General features: G+C 38.5%; 1 protein-coding gene across 3 annotated transcripts in view; it reads right to left on the bottom strand.

Moving 5' to 3' along the window:
- Positions 1-19,979, bottom strand: part of LOC114249948 (adenylyl cyclase 78C) — a 134,123-nt gene that overhangs the window by 78,074 nt on the left and 36,070 nt on the right. For all 3 annotated transcript variants that reach the window (XR_016324145.1, XM_089732683.1, XM_028183674.2), the window contains exon 2: positions 13,653-13,709. Coding sequence is in view for 2 of the 3 variants with exons in the window: in XM_089732683.1 (XP_089588809.1) it covers positions 13,653-13,680 (28 nt within the window). In the remaining variant the exon portion in view is untranslated. The remainder of the gene's footprint in view (positions 1-13,652; positions 13,710-19,979) is intronic.

Raw genomic sequence — 19,979 nt, forward strand, 5'->3', positions numbered from 1 at the left:
GCTCGAAATTATATAAAAACAAACAATTTTGTTTTTCCTTTAATGTGTCCCCTGTCGGACGGATTACTTTTGTTTGTTTTAAGTTTATTTTATACAAAAGTTTAGGTCTTTTATTTATCTATTGAGGCACTATGAAGTCTGCCGGGTCAGCTAGTAAATAAATAAAAAAGGGCAAAATAATTTTCATAACAATATTCCCTTACAAATCGTTTCGACTATAGCACGCCTTAGTTTCCGCACAGACGAACAATATACCAAAATACTGATTGTACTGCCGATATATTCGACACAAATTAGGTCAGATGGAATCTAATGCGTTTACTGCAAGAGTCAGCAAAGCAACGAGATTACATTTCGGAATCATTCAATTGTAAATAGAATAATAAGGAAGCAAAGAGGAAAGGAAGATGGAAAAGTATTTCTTTATTGAGAATTTGCGATTGAAAAAACAATCTTAATTAATACACAATACGATCGGGAATCGTCGGCGAGAAATGTAAAATTTTCAATAAAGATGTATGGTGTCGTGGGACACCGAATAGGAACGAATTTCCTTATTAGAAAAATATTAATTTTGAGTTCTATTCGATATAAAGAAAATAAAACTTGAGGTTTCGCAACAACCCACGGTCATTCGGTAACGTGCGAACTTATTGTGGTACACTTCTCTCACGGTTGTTTGCATAAGAGTTAGTGTATTGCGCAAACGAACGCTCTGAGATCGTGGTCAATGAATGATAAAAAAATATGTTATTTTTTGTACGTTATTATAAAATTAAGACGTACACTGTGTGCATTACTAATTTGGACGTTATTACAAAGTTAAGTCGTACACTGTGTGCATTACTAATAAAAATCTTACGTTACGGACGTTTTTTTCCGGTTAGGGTACACCCCTCCGCAATGCGCCATAAGGAACTTCGTTCCAAAAAAACTCGGCATTAACCTGTGAAAGCTTTTTAATCAAAAGCACTACAGCCTTTGAAATAAGATCACCTTTACTTAAATACCATCTAACAAAGCTTTAGTTCAATGGCCGCACAGACATCCAATACTACGAAAAATACAAAATTAAGCGAAACGTTGGAATTTGTATAATCATTAAAATTACTTTTACGGTTTAATTGCGTTTTTTTACATAATATTATCTCCGACCTTTCGAATATTTTACAGTTTTCTAGGGCGGACGCACGACCAAAGGTATTTTTATTAACTACTAGCTGACCCGGCAGACTTTGTAGTGCCTCAATCGATAAATAAAAGACCTAAACTGTTGTATAAAATAAACTTAAAACAAACAAAAGGAATCCGTCCGACGGGGGACACATCAAAGGAAAAAACAAAATTGTTATTTTTATTTAATTCCGAACATTTTCATATTTATCTACCTTTTAAACCTTCTTTAGACTTCCACAAATAATTCAAGACCAAAATTAGCCAAATCGGTCCAGCCGTTCTCGAGTTTTAGCGAGACTAACGAACAGCAATTCATTTTTATGTATATAGAAGAAGAAGATTAATAATGAGATGTTGAGTGAAATGAATCGTAAAAATCTAAAAGTAATTTTATAGAAAAATAGACCGTTCATCATGAGCTGGTAATCAGTAATTAGCACAATATTCAAATATCTACGAATAACACCCTTAGATGTCGGTGACCACGAAAACTGTTTGTGGTTTTATTTGAATCTATGACGCGCGAAAACCGAATAAAACAGTATTAGTTTAATAACAAATCATGAGAGAAAACAAGATTACCTTATATTTCTGATCGTGACACACGTGAGAGTATTCCACAACGGTAATAGTATTATTTATGGACTCATAAAAAAGGTTCAATAAAAACCGCATATGCAATAAAAAAATATTAGCACGCTGTACTAGTCTCGGCTATCACTACACTATATGGAGTACGGATTCGTCACGTTCTGATTAGCGCTAATAAAATTTAACGGGGGTTTGTTGAACCGACTCGAGATAGAGAAAGATCTCTTTGTATGCAAACCACGAGCACCATGTCTCGTGAATCGGTAATGCATTTACTGAAGTCAGGACACGAAATACTAAGAAACAAGAGTTAAGGTAATTTACTGCTTGTAGGACGTCTTATGAGTCCACACGGGTAGGTACTCCAACTATTTCTGCCGTGAAGCAGTAATGGGTTTCGGTTTGAGGCGGCCGTTATACTGTAAAACTGAGACATAGAACTCATGCCTCAAGGTGCGTACGTTGTTGATGTTTATGGGCTCAGGTGCCCACTTAAAACCAGGAAGGATGGGCCGTAAGCTCGTACACCGATCTAAGCAAGTTCTAAAGAAGTTTTAGACTTATTGTTCGTCTCCCAAAGAACATGCCACATCAAATGAATAAATAGCTCATCAAATGGCTTCATTTCAGGTATGTAATAAAAACACACATGCACGTTTGAAATTCTGACTCTAATACACCACGTAGTATAATAATATGTATTTTTATGTAGCGCTAGAGTGCTGCGGAATATATTCGAAATATATGTACTATGAGTATGCCTGAATGTGTTTTACGATAATGGAGTTATGGGATGAGTCGATAGTGGTGTTGGATCTATTTGTGGTCACGACTGTCGGGAATCAATCGAAAATTCGAGATGATCTCATTGAAATAATGAATTAAACGTTTTCAAATTACTAACTACATTAGAGGATTTGCGATATTTTAAAAATAACTTTAACTTTAAGTTAGTTGTTGATAGTTATAATAAATAATTAGAATATATTAAGTACGGTCTGTTTTTATTGGCTAAGGAAGGCTGACGAGCTTATGGCCCACCTGGTGCTAAATGGTTACCAAAGCCTATAGACAACAACAACATTAATGCCGCCACCCATCTCGACATATGATTTCTAAGGTCTCAGATTTTACAGTAAAACTTTAGCCGAAACGCATTACTGGTTCACGGTGGTGGTACCTACTCGTGCAGACTCACAAGACGTCCTACCACCAGTAATCAAAAACAATTTCAGGAAACATTTTTTTCTGGTGGTAGGACCTCTTGTGAGTCCGCACGGGTAGGTACCACCACCCCGCCTATTTCTGCCGTGAAGCATTAATGCGTTTCGGTCTGAAGGGTGGGGTAGCCGTTGTAACTATACTGAGACCTTAGAACGTATATCTCAAGGTGGGTGGCGCATTTACATTGTAGATGTCTATGGGCTCCAGTAACCACTTAACACCAGGTGGGCTGTGAGATCTTCCACCCACCTAAGCAATAAAAAAAAAAAACATGAATTACCATTACACGACTCACTATTTTTTAGGCTTTTAGCTTAGCCTAGTAATCACAAAATACCTATTTTTTTTTTTGTTTAGATGTGTGGACGAGCTCACAGCCCACCTAGTGTTAAGTGGTTACTGGAGCCCATAGACATCTACAACGTAAATGCGCAACCACCTTGAGATATAAGTTGTAAGGTAGTATAGTAACAACGGCTGCCCCACCCTTCAAACCGAAACGCATTACTGCTTCACGGCAGAAATAGACAGGGCGGTGGTACCTACCCGCGCGGACTCACAACAGGTCCTACCACCATAAATTATAATTTTGCGGGTTTCATTTTTATAACACGATGTTATTCCTTCACCGTGGAAGTCAATCGTGAACATTTGTTGAGTACGTATTTCATTAGAAAAATTGGTACCCGCCTGCGGGATTCGAGCACCGGTGCATCGCTTCAACAAGAATGCACCGGGCTTCTTATCTTTTAGGCCACGACGACTTTCATAAATTAGTCGAAAGTGTCATCACAATTGTGACGATACAAAATTAAGTTACTCTATTTCTCCATCTCTGTAAAACCGATACTTATGGCATCGATAACATAACATAGATCGGTAGATTTTTTTTAAATTTCCTTTTATGACTGTTAGTTAATAGAATATTTATGTTTACAATGAAATACTGAACTTAAAAAAAAACGATACAAGCGTTGTCATTACTGAAACAATTAGCTGAAAACATTAAAAAGAACAATTTACGTCTTAGTTAATTTCATTAGCTAATCGGATCATGTCCAGAAACAGCGTAAAATTTTGTTATTTACGTTCAATTTGCAAGTCTAATGATGTGGTTTTTTATCCGGACATTTTTAAACTGTATTCAGAAGGATTATTAATATTATTTTTCGATAGAAATTCATACTATTGTCATACAGCTTTGTCTGTGTTGCGTTCTGGGGTATAAACTATGTCTTTGTAGAAAAAAAATCAATCTATGCTGTTTGAAAGGCCCACTGAGTTTCTAGCCGGATCTTCTCAGTGGGTCGCGACTCCAATCCGGTGGTAGATTCTGCATAGGGCGTGGACTGTATTTTGTGCTGGTCGCTTCAATAATTCGATATATTTAGAGAGAATATTATTATTTTTTTATTTTAATTAGTTACAACACGTGCACGTACGACCTGAATTGTTGATTGATTTACAATTGACTGTGTTGTCAAAATTATTATTCTATTTCAAAATTCAAAAAATTGTAATAAAAACTTCATGTTTAGAATTGCTCTAAACAGATTCTGCGAGGCAAATTCTCTCAGGTTCAGTTTGTGAGCTCACCTACACGTCCGTGAGAAACTGAAAAAGCTTAGGCTACCAGCGAATAGGTAGGGAAAAAGAATGAAAGAAAACTAATAATGCCAAGGTGAAACCCACTCTCGGTCTTATAATAACTAGTCTTCGCCCAATGATCGATAATCTATCATAACACTGTCACCTCAAAATTTATATTCATAAATTATTCTCTAACATTTAAAAGAAAATCCTGATTTATGTCTTTCCATTTTTTTTATATCGTCAATAGTTCTTAAAAGAGATATCAACTGACACGCAAAGTAACTATTCTTCTTCTCATTCGCATGCACTCTTGGCAGAGTGGTTGTGGTTATCAATTCGGGTGGTGGTGCGCTTCACCAGACGTCGCCATTCCTCGCGTGCCGCGGCCCTTCTTGTGCACTCGTTAACGGGACCGTTAAGAGCTGCCTTTATTTGGTCGGTCCATCGTAACGGTGATCTGCCGCGCGGTCTTGTACCCTCTATCATACCCTGCACTACAAGGCGCTCAACTGAGTCGTCACCCCGTCGCGACACATGCTCAAAGGAAGTGAGAATGCGACCCTGAACGATGGAGGATAGTTGCTGCGTGATGCCAAGTTCCTGTAGGATTGACTGATTCGTTCTGAACTCCATCCTCGATATTTGCAGCATTCATCTTCAGCACCACATTTCGAGAGCATGTATCCTCTTTTTCTCACTTACTCTCAATGTCCAGGTCTCAGCACCATAAAGAATAATGGGGAAGACGAGCGCTCTTACAAGTCTGATTTTAGTGGCTTCGGTGATATTTCGATTCCCCCATATTTTTTCAGCCTGTCCATGGCTGACCTCGAAATAGTCATATGCCGCTTGATTTCATCAACGCACCCGCCAGTGTTCGAAATCAGTGCTCGAAATCAGTGCACCCAACTAAGTGTATGACTGTACGATATCGCAGTTAGCAATTGTTGTGACCTCTGATGAGTTATTTTTAACGCGGTCGACAATCATGACACTTGTTTTGTTGCGGTTAATTTTAAGTCCGAAATCAAGACTGACGCGTTCCACTCTACCGAGTAGCTCTTCCATCTGGCTGTCTGGCTGACACTTAACGTTACTAAAGTTATGTCGTCTGCGTAACGAAGATTTGAAATCTTTGAAAGTAAGTATAGAAAATGGTAATTAAATATTTTGTCTTGCCTTATTAATAATATATGGAATATATGGCAAGGGCTCGGCATGCCCTTGGCATTGCTGACGTCCATAAGCGACGGTGATAACTTACCATCAGGTGGGCCGTATGCTCGTCTGCCAACAAAGGCAATAAAATATATAATGTGATGTTGTTGTAATTTTACAAGTATTACAATTTCAAAAACATAAAAAACATCTAGAAGACATGAATTACACAATATTCGTCGATGATAATTTACATTTCGACGAAGTCAACTGGGTATTTTTATTGAGTAAACAGACAAACATCGTTAAATACATCAAAAGTGAGTACTTTCATAATATTTAGAATTAATGCCGAGAATTTATTGTCTTCGGAGATAAGTGGCTCACTTGATATTAATTTATTTCACTCGATTATAATATTTCCATACGAATAACTAGTTCTTGCGCGTAATTCTTTTTTTCAAATCGTTTTTTTTTAGTTTTTATGCATTTCTAAACGTCCATATTCCATTATGTAGCAGCTTCGACTATGGTCCATTGTAGGCACCGATTTTGTAGGTATGTAAATAATTATGGTATGGGACCAGATCATGCCGGCCATCCTAGACGGCCCTGACCTGGACCTGGAGAGGTGTCAAGGAGCAAGCGCAAGACAGTTTCAAGTGGAGGCAGCTTGTGGCGGCCCTATGTACCAGCGGGTACCCTAGGACAGCAACAACAACAACTATAGTGTTACGCCGGTAAGAGTAACGCCATCTATCGCCGAATAGTCGAACGAATATCGAAGGACCTAGTAGCACCTAGGACGTTCGAGAAGTACAACGCCATCTATTGTCAGATAGCAGAAACTACTACTAAAGATATTCTCAATAATTCTAGGGATCGGCTATAAAAGCGTTGTAGAGATGGCACGCAGTTAGCCAGTAATCGGAACTACTCGAAGCGAAACAGCGAACGGATCACCTGAAGCGAAGCGGAATAAGCGAATTGAGAGTTTTAAAGTGTTTGTTGAGTGCTTTGGGTATTCTAAGTGTTGAATACAGTTTTTAGTTTATACTCCAGTGGAATTTAATTTATCCCGAATCCCATTGCGTAACAATAGTATAAGACTAACTTAATAGTGAAAAGTCTTGTAATTAAAAACTATAAATATATATAAATTTCCTATTACTGATAGTAGATAGTAAGTTATTTTTCAATTATTTAAGTTAATGACAAATTATGTTACATAGTTTTGAAAATATACTTTATGTATAAAATCTCGCTCAATTTATTTCGGCCTGTTCGGAATAAAATACTGTTGATCTAAAATAACGAGAGAAGATATAATATATAAACAAAAGAACTATTCGAGTGAAAAAATTGTTCGACTGAAGTGATTTGCATTTGTAAAGCCTTGCTTATTTTTCGGGTCCGTTCGTTCGGGATAGATGGTTTTTATATCGACGTATTATTCTGATGTTGAATTCTATTTAGAATAATATACTTGCTGTACTTACTCATTTTTTCCACTGTTTTTTTGTGATTTGGAAAGTTGCGATTTGGTTTCAAGACGAACATTGAATATTGAAGACATATTTTTAAAACTGAATTCGCACGGTAAGCAGAAATTTTTCCAACGTTCAAACGTTTTCAAAATATATTATGTTTTTTTTTTTTATTGCTTAGATGGGTGGACGAGCTCACAGCCCATCTGGTGTTAAGTGGTTACTGGAGTCCATGGGCATCTACAGCGTAAATACGCCACCCACCTTGAGATACAAGTTCTAAGATCTCAGTATAGTTACACCGGTTGCCCCACCCTTCAAACCGAAACGCATTACTGCTTCACGGCAGAAATAGGCGGGGCGGTGGTACCTACCCGCGGGGACTCACAAGAGGTCCTACCACCAGTAAAAAATGTTTTTTTTTTATTAAAACAATTACTCTAACTTATTAGTTCATGTAAGCTTATCTGTTTTTAATTAAATTCTCGGTTAATAATAAAATAGGTACAAATCTGTTTTCCATGCAATATTGCTATCTGTTAACATAATAGGAAAAATATCAAGGCCATCTAAATTTAAATGTTTTTTCCTATTTTATTTGTTGATTGGTGAGCCAATGTAGTATGTATAAATATTACATCAGCAAGTTGTGTTTCTCTCCGGATTTTCTCACTGGATCGCGATTCCGATCCAGACGAAGCCGTATGTCAAATAAATCAGAATTCTAGACACTTTTGAAGGTTCTCAATTCGACTGTAGTTTTTTATGTTTGTTACCTCATAACTTTTGACTGGGTGAATCGATTTTGATGATTCTTTTTTTATTAGAAAGCTGGCGCTTCCCGTGTGGTCCCATTTTAGTACACCAATTTAGTACAGTTCTGATAACGGCATCCATGAGAAAACCATATAAGTCATAAATTTGCATTAAGTACCTACGTGCGCGACAAATAGATGAACTCAATATCACGCCAACCGATTTCGATGATTATTGTTTTTAGTGTATATTAATTGCCTCGTGCCTTTGTACATAATTTTCCTATTACTCTGTACTATGTCTTCTTTTTTGTGTGTATATAAATAAATAAATAAATAAAATAAATAAATAATTTGTTTTGGAATATCTTTTTTTTCTATTTGAAGTCGGTTTTGGTTAAAGCATGTCTATTTACAATTATATTTTTATACGCATAGAAAATATTTAAATATTTTTAATTAGTATAGAAGCACGAACGTCACCCTAGTCTTCCGTGACAACTAAAACCGGACAGTATCCGAAGTCCAAATATACTAATTTAAATGTTGGCACAACACTTAAGTGGGTTTCTCAGAGGGTTCTGGCAACCAAGAGACGGCAAACGAAGTAGGGGTCGTCAAATCAGGAGATGGGAAGATGACTTGAAGCAGACAGCGGGACCATTCTGGCTGAGATTAGCAAGGGATAGGACCCATTGGAAGGAATTAGAGGAGGCCTATGCCAAAAAGCACACCGAACTTAGGGACCTCTTGTAACCCTATGTTTAGGAATAAAAAGACTATTATTATTATTATTATAATTTTTAGGGAGAATAAGGATGAAAAATATCCTTAAAACTGGGAAATTCACAAAATGAAAACAAAAATTTCTTTTTATCTGGGAAGATATGCGTTGAGTCAGTGGACTCCCAAATAAAAATAAAAATAAACGTGATATTAAAAAACTAATATTGAAATTAACCTTTGTCTTTAACGGCTCACCGACCGTGGAAGTTCACTACGCACAGTTTACATAATTCAATAATTAATTACGTGAAGCGTGAAATCAGATTCACCAACGTACCGCGTCGTAAATATACACCTTAATCGTCCCTAAAAACAATGTCCCGAAATAATCTGTACGCCATAAAACAAAACGTTAAACTTTGAATAACGGTGCCGATAATACAGCGGCTGTAAACTTTTTATAACTAGAACACAAATCATGGGCTATTTGTTTTCTTAATCCGTCTTTTTTTTTGGCGATCGAAAAACTGATTTGTATTAAAATAATTTTCGCCAGATTAAGCGCCCGTCCACAAACAGGCGGAAACCAACTTTAATTTAATTAATTAAATTTAAAAAAAACGTGTCGCACTCAGGGACTGCCGCGGTCCCCCGGTGAAGGTCAAGGGGCGACCTGAGGGGGTGAGGCCGCGCGGCGCGCTACCAGCACTCTAGCGCGCTGCCGTGGAGTGAATAGAGCGACCGGTCGACGGTGTATCGCGTCCCGACCCGGCAGGCTGGTTCTGGTCCAGCGGGGTATTCCGGGACACCAGCGGCACCGTCTGGGCGGCCCGACGGGCTGCCGTACCGAGACGGCCGACGTTTCAGAGCCTTCGATTCGCCTCGAAGGCTCCGTCGGCTGGGCGTCCTTGGGGTGAGCCGCGCCGTCTGGTTGTAGTGTTGACCGCGGTAGCCCCCCTACCTCATCCGGGTTCTGACCTCGGAGGGGATCGGACGTCGGGTGTAAGAGTGCAGGGGAGTCGTTTAGTGGGTGGGCTCTAAAATCCTTGGGCCCGCGGTCTGCTCACAACACCATGCAGATCGTTGAGTCTCACATACCCCGCGCGCCCCTTTTGCGCGGGGACCTCGCAGGAGGTTCGGCCCTCTACCGTTCGGCCCTCTACTAAAAAAAAAAAAAAATGAAAAAAAAAAAAGGGACTGCCGCGGTAAAGCTATTGCATAGCATTTTTTGTCAACTTATCTAATTATAATTAGACAATAATAATTTAATATTAAAACAATAATATAATAAGACCACGCTATATTTATAAACATTAACCAAAGCAAAACTTTAACTGTCCCCTTCACACTCATAAACTAGATCGCGCGAGAGAGAGATGGGTAGACTTTTCATGATGCGCATGCAGTGCAACGTCCCGCCACGCGCTTATTCACAAACACTACACAGGCGCAACGTGTTAATGTGTTTAACGTGAGCTACACGGTAGCCGGAGTGGGGGTTAGGTTTTTTTCGTTACGGAATTTCTTGATTCGGTCACTGTGCTCAAAGACCGCGATAAAATCTATGCAATAGCTTAATAACATGTTTCTATTCTATTATATTGTCTATTTTTTTCAAATAATAACTAATAATAATCTAGTGAGGACCGAGACAAAAGTTTTTGTTTTTTATTTCATTTTAGTATACGTTGAAATTTCCAATTTGACCTTCTTAATAGAGTCTGCTAGAAGAAATATAATTTTGAAATGAACATTAGTTTTTACACCTTTAATTTTTATACCTATTTTATAACATAATATTTAACTTCATTTGTAAATTTAAAATTATATTATAATATAATCGTAATAATAATAAATTTATTTTAGATATTTTTGCAGTATGTAAGGATGCAAGTTCCTGAAAGAATATCTCGACTCAATCGTTCCCAAACAGCTCAGGATCGCGACTCGCTTGATGCAATCGATTGACTTTTTCTCTCACTCTCTGTCACACTCACAGTATCTTTACCCGATCGAGAGATGCACAGAGAACTATCTCCGGGTTTTCCAAAATCTAATACGTCCATTGTACGGGAATACTTATGAAAATGAAAATAGAAAGCATTGGCCTCCTCAAACTCATGCAACTGTTAGGGGTTTGATGTTTAGGTGATGTGTTACAAACAAACAACTTTTTTTTTGTAACACATCATCTAAACAACTTTTTGATTTCATTCAGTACTGAACGATCTTAGCTGCCTACCGCTGCCGTTTCCTTGCTACCCGCGCCTACCCTTATTAAGCAGTCCGTTTTCAATCCGTAGCACAAATCCCAGTAACGCCCCACCTATTTTCCTACACAACCTCATTGCACAGTAACACGGTACAATATCAAATAAGATCGAGTCTCAATGTTCGGGCGCAGAATAATAAATGTACGACAAACACAGACCGAAATCACACTCGACAAAGCGAAAGTCAACAGAAATTCATGTCGAAACATAAATTATATTACACGTCTTTTGTTTTCGTTCGTACAAGCGGAGCCGCTTGCTCAATGTACTGTGGTGGAATAGGAGCCCTTTTGTCCAACCGTAAAAGTTTAACTAGGCATGATCTCGGTATGCTATACGCTTGGTCTCTTAATCTGTTTATTGACTATGCATTCAATTAAATTTGTTGTTATTTTTATTTATTTATTGCTTAGATGGGTGGACGAGCTCACAGCCCACCTGGTGTTAAGTGGTTACTGGAGCCCATAGACATCTACAACGTAAATGTGCCACCCACCTTGAGATAAGTTCTAAGGTCTCAGTATAGTTACAATGGCTGCCCCAGCCTTCAAACTGTAACGCATTACTGCTTCACGGCAGAAATAGGCAGGGTGGTGGTACCTACCCGTGCGGACTCACAAGAGGTCCTACCACCAGCAAAGTATTGACTATGCATTCAATTAAATTTGTTTATACGCAATTATTTCTTAAAATTAAATTGCCACTGCTTCATGGCAGAAATGGACAGGATGGTGGTATCTAACCGTGCGAACTCACAAGACGTCCTACATTGATGTGAACACCAAGTGAACGAGTTCAGCTGATTTTAATTGGCTACCATAACCCATAGCTACCAGAACCTGAATGCTATCTCAGTAGTTACGCAAATTAAATTATTTGTGGGTTTTATTTCTATTATACGACGTAATTCCTTCGTCGTCATAGTAATTTGTGAACATGACTTATGTGCGTGTTTCATTACACAAATTAGTATAGGCCAGCGGGATTCGAACACCGGCATAATCGCATCTCTCCACACGAAGACATCAAACGTCTTATCAATTTACCAGGTACCAATTTTTCCGGTGAAATACACGCAGGTACTTATCAAATGTTCACGACTGACTTCCACGGTGAAGGAATAGCATCGTGTAATAAAAATCAAACCCGCAATGTTATAATTTGTGTAATTACTGGTGGTAGGATGTCTTGTGAGTCCGCACGGGTAGGGACCCTGCCTATTTCTGCTGGAAAGCAGTAATGCGTTTCAGTTTGAAGGGCGGGGCAACCGTTGTACTGTTAAAAGTGAGATCTTACAGCTCATGACTCTTGAAGGGTGGTGGCGTTTGCGTTGTAGATGTATACGGGCTCCGGTAACCACATAATACCAGGTGAGTCGTGAGCTCGTCCTTTCATATAAGCAATAAAAAATAAATAAATAAATAAGTGAATTACGTATTGTAAAGTGTTCTGTGAGTGTTAAATAGAGTTTTAGTTTGTACTGCGGTAGAATTTTTATGTATCCCGAACCTCAGCGCGCAACAATACTAAGAACATACATGATAGCTTAAACAAGCGACCTTACATGAACTATATGACTTTTGCATATGTCGTCTTTATATATTACACAATGAAGTCGGTCGAGAATGAAGCGTTGATTACAGATTTACAGCAAAGCGAATAAATACTGATGTTTGTGCAAATTAAACTCGCTTCGAGAGTTCCAACTCAGTCACCAGTGTGCTTAGTGCGGGTTTTTTAACTTCTCGATCGCGTTAAAGTTAGCGGCAAACGTAGGGCCGCTGTTCCAACTCCATACAAAACTGAGTTAACTTTTACGCTGTCGAGAAGTTAAAAATCTCGCACTAAGCACACAGTAAAAAAAAGTTATTGTATCCGGCATATTAGTGCCAGAGTGCGCAATTTACTGGGCGAAGTGCATCACATCTGAAATTACGAATAATGTAGAGGTGGTAGGACGTCTTGATAGGTAGGATAGGTAGCACTATCCACTATCCGGCGGGCAGCTTTTCCATATGTCGTTTTTTATATTACACAATGAAGTCGGTCGTGAATGAAGCGTTGATTTGCAGCAAAGCGAATAAATACTGGTGTTTGTGAAAATTCAACTCGCTTCGAGAGTTCCAACTCAATCACCAGTGTGCTTAGTGCGAGATTTTTAACTTCTCGATCGCGTTAAAGTTAGCGGCAAACGTAGGGCCGCTGTTCCAACTCCATACAAAATTGAGTTAACTTTTACGCGGTCTAGAAGTTAAAAATCTCGCACTAAGCACACAGTAAAAAAAAGTTATTGTACCCGGCAATTTTTTGTGCCAGAGTGCGCAATTTACTGGGCGTAGTGCATCACATCTGAAATCACGTGTAATTTACAGATGGTAGGAGGTCTTGAGTCCGCAAGGGTAGGTACTACTACCCTACCTATTTCTACCGTGAAGCAATAATGCGTTTTGGTTTGAAGGGTAGAGCAGCCGTTGTACTGTTAAAACTGAGACTTAGAACTTATGTCTCGAGGTAGCTGGCGGCTATTACGTCATAAGTGTATATGGGCTCCTGTAACCACTTAACACCAGGTGGGCCGTGCGCTCATCCAGCCAACTAAGCAATTAAAAAAAACAAGAAATTTCAAAAGACACTTAAAGTATTCGCTTTTAATTTTCACTTCAATTTACCTGACTTTATGCTGTTAGGAGACGCCATGGCTGCCAGGTCCACCTTCGTCGAGGGATCTAAAAACAAATAAAAAAATGTATGTCAAATTTAATTTAAAAATAAAAAATCGGTTGTCTGTAAAGTCGGTTTACTGAGGGCAATTGAACGTGACAACGTCATAAGAAAATACTGATGGAATGGTTTCATTTTTCAATTATCGCAATTATCGTTGCTATAAACAATTGACACCACATTCACTTTTACTGAACTTCATACTTGACGAAAACATGTAAATGTATTATTGTATAGCAGCTGTCCACGCGGATGCATCGCTCACTCAAGTAGGAGAGGGACAGATGTCGAACGCTGCGGAACGCGGAGGCCGATTGTGCCTCTTTGTCGCTCGTTGCGCGCTCTCGCTTGCACTTCAAGCCTTAAATGGAACGCCTCAGAGCGAGGTAACACCGTATGAGTCATATTTTTTCATGCGGCTCTATCGAATTATAAGACGTTGTCACGTCAAAAATAACTTTTAATTTACTTTATTTATGAGTTTCCATTATCTAAAAGCCGTGGTCGCAAACAAATGACTCTCGTCTTGTGCGTGGGCCAGTGTTCTTAATCTTCAAAACATATTAAATTATCATAAAACACAGTGCTGTTATATTCATGCCTAAAAAGACTCCTTGAACGAACGTTTAATTCGCGGCCGAGTTCACGGTCAACTGGAATTACACGTGGCTTTATCGCATCAGTAGTTAAGATCTGGGAGTTTTCGTGCATGAACGCAATCTTATTGTGTCAATATTTTGTCAATTCGTGAAATATTGAAGTTTTTATTTATTTATTAGATGGGTGAAAGAGCTCACAGCCCACGTGATTTCAAATGGTTACTGGAGCCCATACACATCTGCAATGTAAATGCGCCACTCACCTTGAGATATAAGTTTTAAAGTCTCAAGTATAGTTACAACGGCTGTCCTACCTTTTAAGCCGAAACGCATTACTGCTTCACGGCTGAAATAGGCAGGGCGATGGTGCTTACCCACGCGGACTCTCAAGAGGTCCTACCACCAGTAATTACGCAAATTATAATTTTGCGGGTTTGATTTTTATTACACAATGTTATTCCTTCACCGTGGAAGTCAATCGTGAACATTTTTTAAGTAAGTATTTCATTAGAAAAATTTGTCACCCGCCTGCGGAGTTCGAACACCGGTGCATCGCTAGATACGAATGCACCGGACGTCTTATCCTTTAGGCCACAACGACTTCAAGTCGAAGTATTTTTTTTTATTTTTTTATTTGTAAATAGATGAGCTGTAGGATCGTGAGTGAAGTCAACAATCGATTTCAGTTCAGGCTCGCCGAATTCCGACCACAAGCGCAGAGTAGAGTTCATCCATATTACCTAGAAACCACTGCATCCACAATGCGTTTCCAAAGTTTTTTTTCGCCATCAGGTGGGCCGTGTGCTCGTCTGCTTACAAAGGCAATAAAAAAATTTATCTAATTTATTGAGTGGCGCGTACTGGACGACGTAGCGTGGGTAGACCTCCCACAAGATGGACCGTCGACCTATTAAAGTTCGCGGGGATTTGCTGGATGCAACCAGCGCAGGACCGATCTTTGTGGTGAGGCTTAGGGGAGGTCAATGTCCAGCTGTGGACGTCTGTGGGCTGATAGAAACGGAATGTTTTGTAAGTTTTCGTAATTACGTAAAATTTCGAATAATTTCATTTTTTTTTAATAGTCAAGAATGGTAACCGATTTATTTATCCTTCTTATGATTAGTGAGTAGCATAACTTATTAAAATCTCAAATCCAAGTTATTGAGTTGTTTAGCTGTTATTTTAGAGTATAAAACAGATAGGGTGACGGTATCTATACGCGCGAGCTGTCATTACTTTACCTGAGTCATTTAATAAAATCCTAAATAAATCCTTTTTGGGTTCGCATGGCTTGGTAATGCCTTCCTCGTTGTATAGATTCTGCCTATAATAAATCTGTGGATTAAATCTCCACAAGCAATTTATAACTCGTCTCCACACGTGTTTGAGGTTGTAAATCTTATCAAGCACTATATTTTACGGCTTCTGTTTGAGGCGAAACAAGTAATTTAACTGTATCATAATTCAATATATCGGACGTGTTTACAAGCTGTACGTAATGCGAGTGTTAATTAAAAATAATTAGAGGTCGTCTGTGGTATTGATAATCTGCGCATCAATTATTCGGTGGGATATTTTTGTATATAACTATAGTATATTTTTGTATATAACTATAGTTATATACAAAAATATTTTATTGTTGTGGTTGTGGTTTTTGACATTACATTTGAATTTTGAATTTTGGAATGTCTTAGTATTGTCATTTTCTTTTTTAAAAATATCCCACCCAAATAATTGGCAATAATTAACAGTAGTATTATAATACTACTGCCAATTTGAGACTTAGAAGTCCATATTTCGAAATAGAGTCGAAGTTTTATTGGCATTGGTTAAAGCTATTCAGCGCTGTTGGCGAGAATTCGTGTTAGTTAGCGGCAAAAATAGATATGACGGTGACACCAAGCAAGGAAAACTATGTATAAAGTACGGACCTTTGCAAGGATAGGGAGATTTGTTTGTTGCGCCTTAGTTTTGTATCTGTATATTTAACCTAAGGATTCACTGGTACAAGTATATTACCAATTTCATTACTTAGGACATATCACTGTGTAGCCAGGAAATGGGAAGCCTGACCTTGGATTCTGATCAAGTAGGATATCCCGGAAGTAAAAGTTCGCGGTCCCGTCGTCCAAACAGGCTTTGGTATAGTCTGACAGGCTGTCGTAACGTGCCTGCCGACCTAACTCGTTGACGACTCTGTCGCTTGGGAGTCGGTTGTAGTATTACCCTCGAAATCCATCCAACCATGCTCAAGCGAGTAACGGACGTCGAGCGAGAGTATTCTATGGGGGTTGATCGATAGTCGTGCGGTTGAGGCTTTTCCGCGCGTCTTTCTCAACGGGTAGTCTCTTCGAAGGCGCTGGTGTCCAAAATAACCCGGCCTGATTCCCCATCGGTTGGGTGGTGGTAAATGGTTAATTAATGGTTTACAAGTCGTCGTGGCCTAAAGGATAAGACGTCCGGTGCATTCGTATCCAGCGATACACCGGTGTTCGAATCCCGCAGGCGGGTACCAATTTTTCTAATGAAATACGTACTCAACAAATGTTAACGATTGACTTCCACGGTGAAGGAATAACATCGTGTAATAAAAATGAAACCCGCAAAATTATAATTTGCGTAATTACTGGTGGTAGGACCTCTTGGGACTCCACACGGGTAGGTACCACCACCCCGCCTATTTTCGCCGTGAAGCAGTAATGCGTTTCGGTTCGAAGGGTGGGGTAGCCGTTGTAACTATACTGAGACCTTAGAACTTATATCTCAAGATGGGTGGCGCATTTACGTTGTAGATGTCTATGGACTCCAGTAACCACTTAACATCAGGTGGGCTGTGAGCTCGTCCATCCATCTAAGCAATAAAAAAAAACCAGGTGGGCTGTGAGCTCGTCCACCTATCTAAGCAATAAATATATATATAAAATGGATTCCCCCTCATAAAAAAAGGCGTCCGATCGGCAAATTAACCCTTATGAACATCGTTCAAATGTCGTTTCCGTCATTTCGTTTTGGAAGCCAGCTATAAGTGAATTAACAGAACAGGCCTCGCGATATGTTTAATAGAAATTACTGAGCACAGTCAACACGTCATTACGATAACGATGTGTAATTAGTCCCGTGCGTAGACAGCGCACTGTCACTTACTTATAGACGTTGCTTCTCAAATTTTGGATTATAAATACTTATTGTTTTTTTTGTTAAATGTAATGTACCAAAACCTAGGTCCGGCACAATACTAGGATTACAATCTATCTCAATAAGGCTAATAAATAATTTTAATTTAACATAAACTACTAAATTATTTCTATGCTAAATTGTTTCTTGTTAGGTATCTTTGCTATAAAATATTATAGTAGGTTGTCCCATACAATTAGCAATGAGGACGTATAAAATGACGAATTGTTATTGCATGTATATTGAAATTTATTACTATATATTATTGAATTAATTAAACCAACTCAGAAATGATATGTTACAAATGAGTGTAAAACAGAAGAAAAGAAAGAAAAATTTAAAGAAAACCAGTAATTGAACGCGACTGCTTAATGGGTAGTACTAAGACTAATAACCTAGATATTCGCTAGAGGACCATCAAGCCCTGACATATTTACGGTACCATTAATACTTCGTGCTGTAAAAGTGATTAAGTTTGTACGAGAGAAGACAACATACGGGACGGGGAAAATTGCTTACGTGGTTGGACGAACTCATCTTTTGTTAAGTGGCTACTGGAGCCCATAGACATCTACAACGTAAATACCGCCACGTCCTACTACCAGATTCATATTATTTATACGTTTTAATAAATGCACAAGATATTATACAGCAGGCAAAGAGCAAACGAATATGTTTGCCTTAAGGGGACATCCAGCTCACGGCTTTTGACCTGCTGCGGCGCCACAAGGCTAGTCAAACAAGTGTTAATAAATAATTTGTATATTTTATTGCAACGCCATTTTGTAGTGAAAAGCAATAGCATTGTAACAGTAAAGTATCGTGTACGAGTCATTTCTCCGGTCATCGTTCGATCGAGTAAACTAGCCCATAGACACAGCCCACTGAGTTTCTCGCCGGATGCGTCGCTTTTACGATCCGGTGGTAGATTATGCGAAGCACCGCTCTTGTTAGGGCCAGTGTTAGCAACGCCTTCTAGTTTTCAGTCCCGAGAGCTCATCTACACGTTAGGGTTACGCTGACACAGCCTCGCAAGGCTATCAGATTAGGTAGGAAAAAAAGTTATGTCAGATAGTATATTGGATTATGATAATGATTCTGTCCCGAGTACTTCCTACCATCTTGCTACCATTTTTTTGGTGTTGTAAGTTTGAGAGTCGCTGACAGAACATTTGAAAATTAACGCCAATGGATGTAGGGCTGTAACGTAATGGATTCCTCGTAATTGTACAGTGAAAAATAATTACTATTGACACGTATTTTCAACATGAACAAAGTTTTGTTAATTAAGTCATCAATCGACGTCTATAGGGGAGAGTCTTTGGTTAGCATTGGGCTTCGTTCTGACGTAGTTGATAATTTAGAAGTGGTTATTTTAAAAAGAAGTCGTCGTGGCCTAAAGCCCCTAAAGGATAAGACGTCCGGTGCATTCGTATCTAGCGATGCACCGGTGTTCGAATCCCGCAGGCGGGTACCAATTTTTCTAATGAAATACGTACTTAACAAATGTTCACGATTGACTTCCACGGTGAAGGAATAACATCGTGCAATAAAAATCAAACCCGCAAAATTATAATTTGCGTAAATACTGGTGGTAGGACCTCTTGTGAGTCCGCACGGGTAGGTACCACCGCCCCGCCTATTTCTGCCGTGAAGCAGTAATGCGTTCCGGTTTGAACACCAGGTGGGCTGTGAGCTCGTCCACATATATAAGCAATAAAAATAAAATAAAAAAAACTCAGTCGATACTACAGATTATTGGATGCTTAAAATGCTGCTGTGCCCATACTGTTTTTATTACACAGCAGATACTCTGTCAACAATGAACTTTTCTGTGGACACTTCTTAATAAAACATTTAGACATATAAGCAAACATTGCTTCCTCTAGATTTTTTATTTACTTTATGTCTTAATGCCTGATAGCTGAATTTAATGGAAGGAGAAAATGACTTAGCATCGTAAGACTTCAATAATTCTTCTGTAGGATTCAAAATATGAATATTTGATATATACAACGAAAATCATGAAATTATCGAGTTATTATATTAATTAAATTATTACCATTAAGTTTTATCGATGACCCTACTAAAGTAGAAGCTTTCACCGTATTGTTGTGTCACCCTGATAGAATAGCTAATAGTTATTTGAGTAGATTATTAGGAAAATTACCCAGTAACGTGAATCGGTATTTTCCTAATACAGAGCAGATTACAATCGTAACTGTTTATAATGTAATTAAGGGAGTTAATAGTGCAAGAGTCTGATCAAAACCACATTATGACACTATTTATAAAAAACGTATTTAAAAAAAGAATATTTCGACGCTTGAAAGGCAAACGTGACTAAGCGACAATACGTGAACTTTACAGTAGACTAATTTAAAGTTGAAATACATGAAAACAAAAATTATTTTTACGCATCCAGCTGTAGTAGAATCTAGCTAGTAGCTGTAGGATTGAAATGATTTTAATAGACCTAGAAATATATATTTTTTGCGAATC

Source organism: Bombyx mandarina, chromosome 15, assembly GCF_030267445.1.
Source record: "Bombyx mandarina strain Sakado chromosome 15, ASM3026744v2".
Lineage (NCBI taxonomy): Eukaryota > Metazoa > Arthropoda > Insecta > Lepidoptera > Bombycidae > Bombyx > Bombyx mandarina.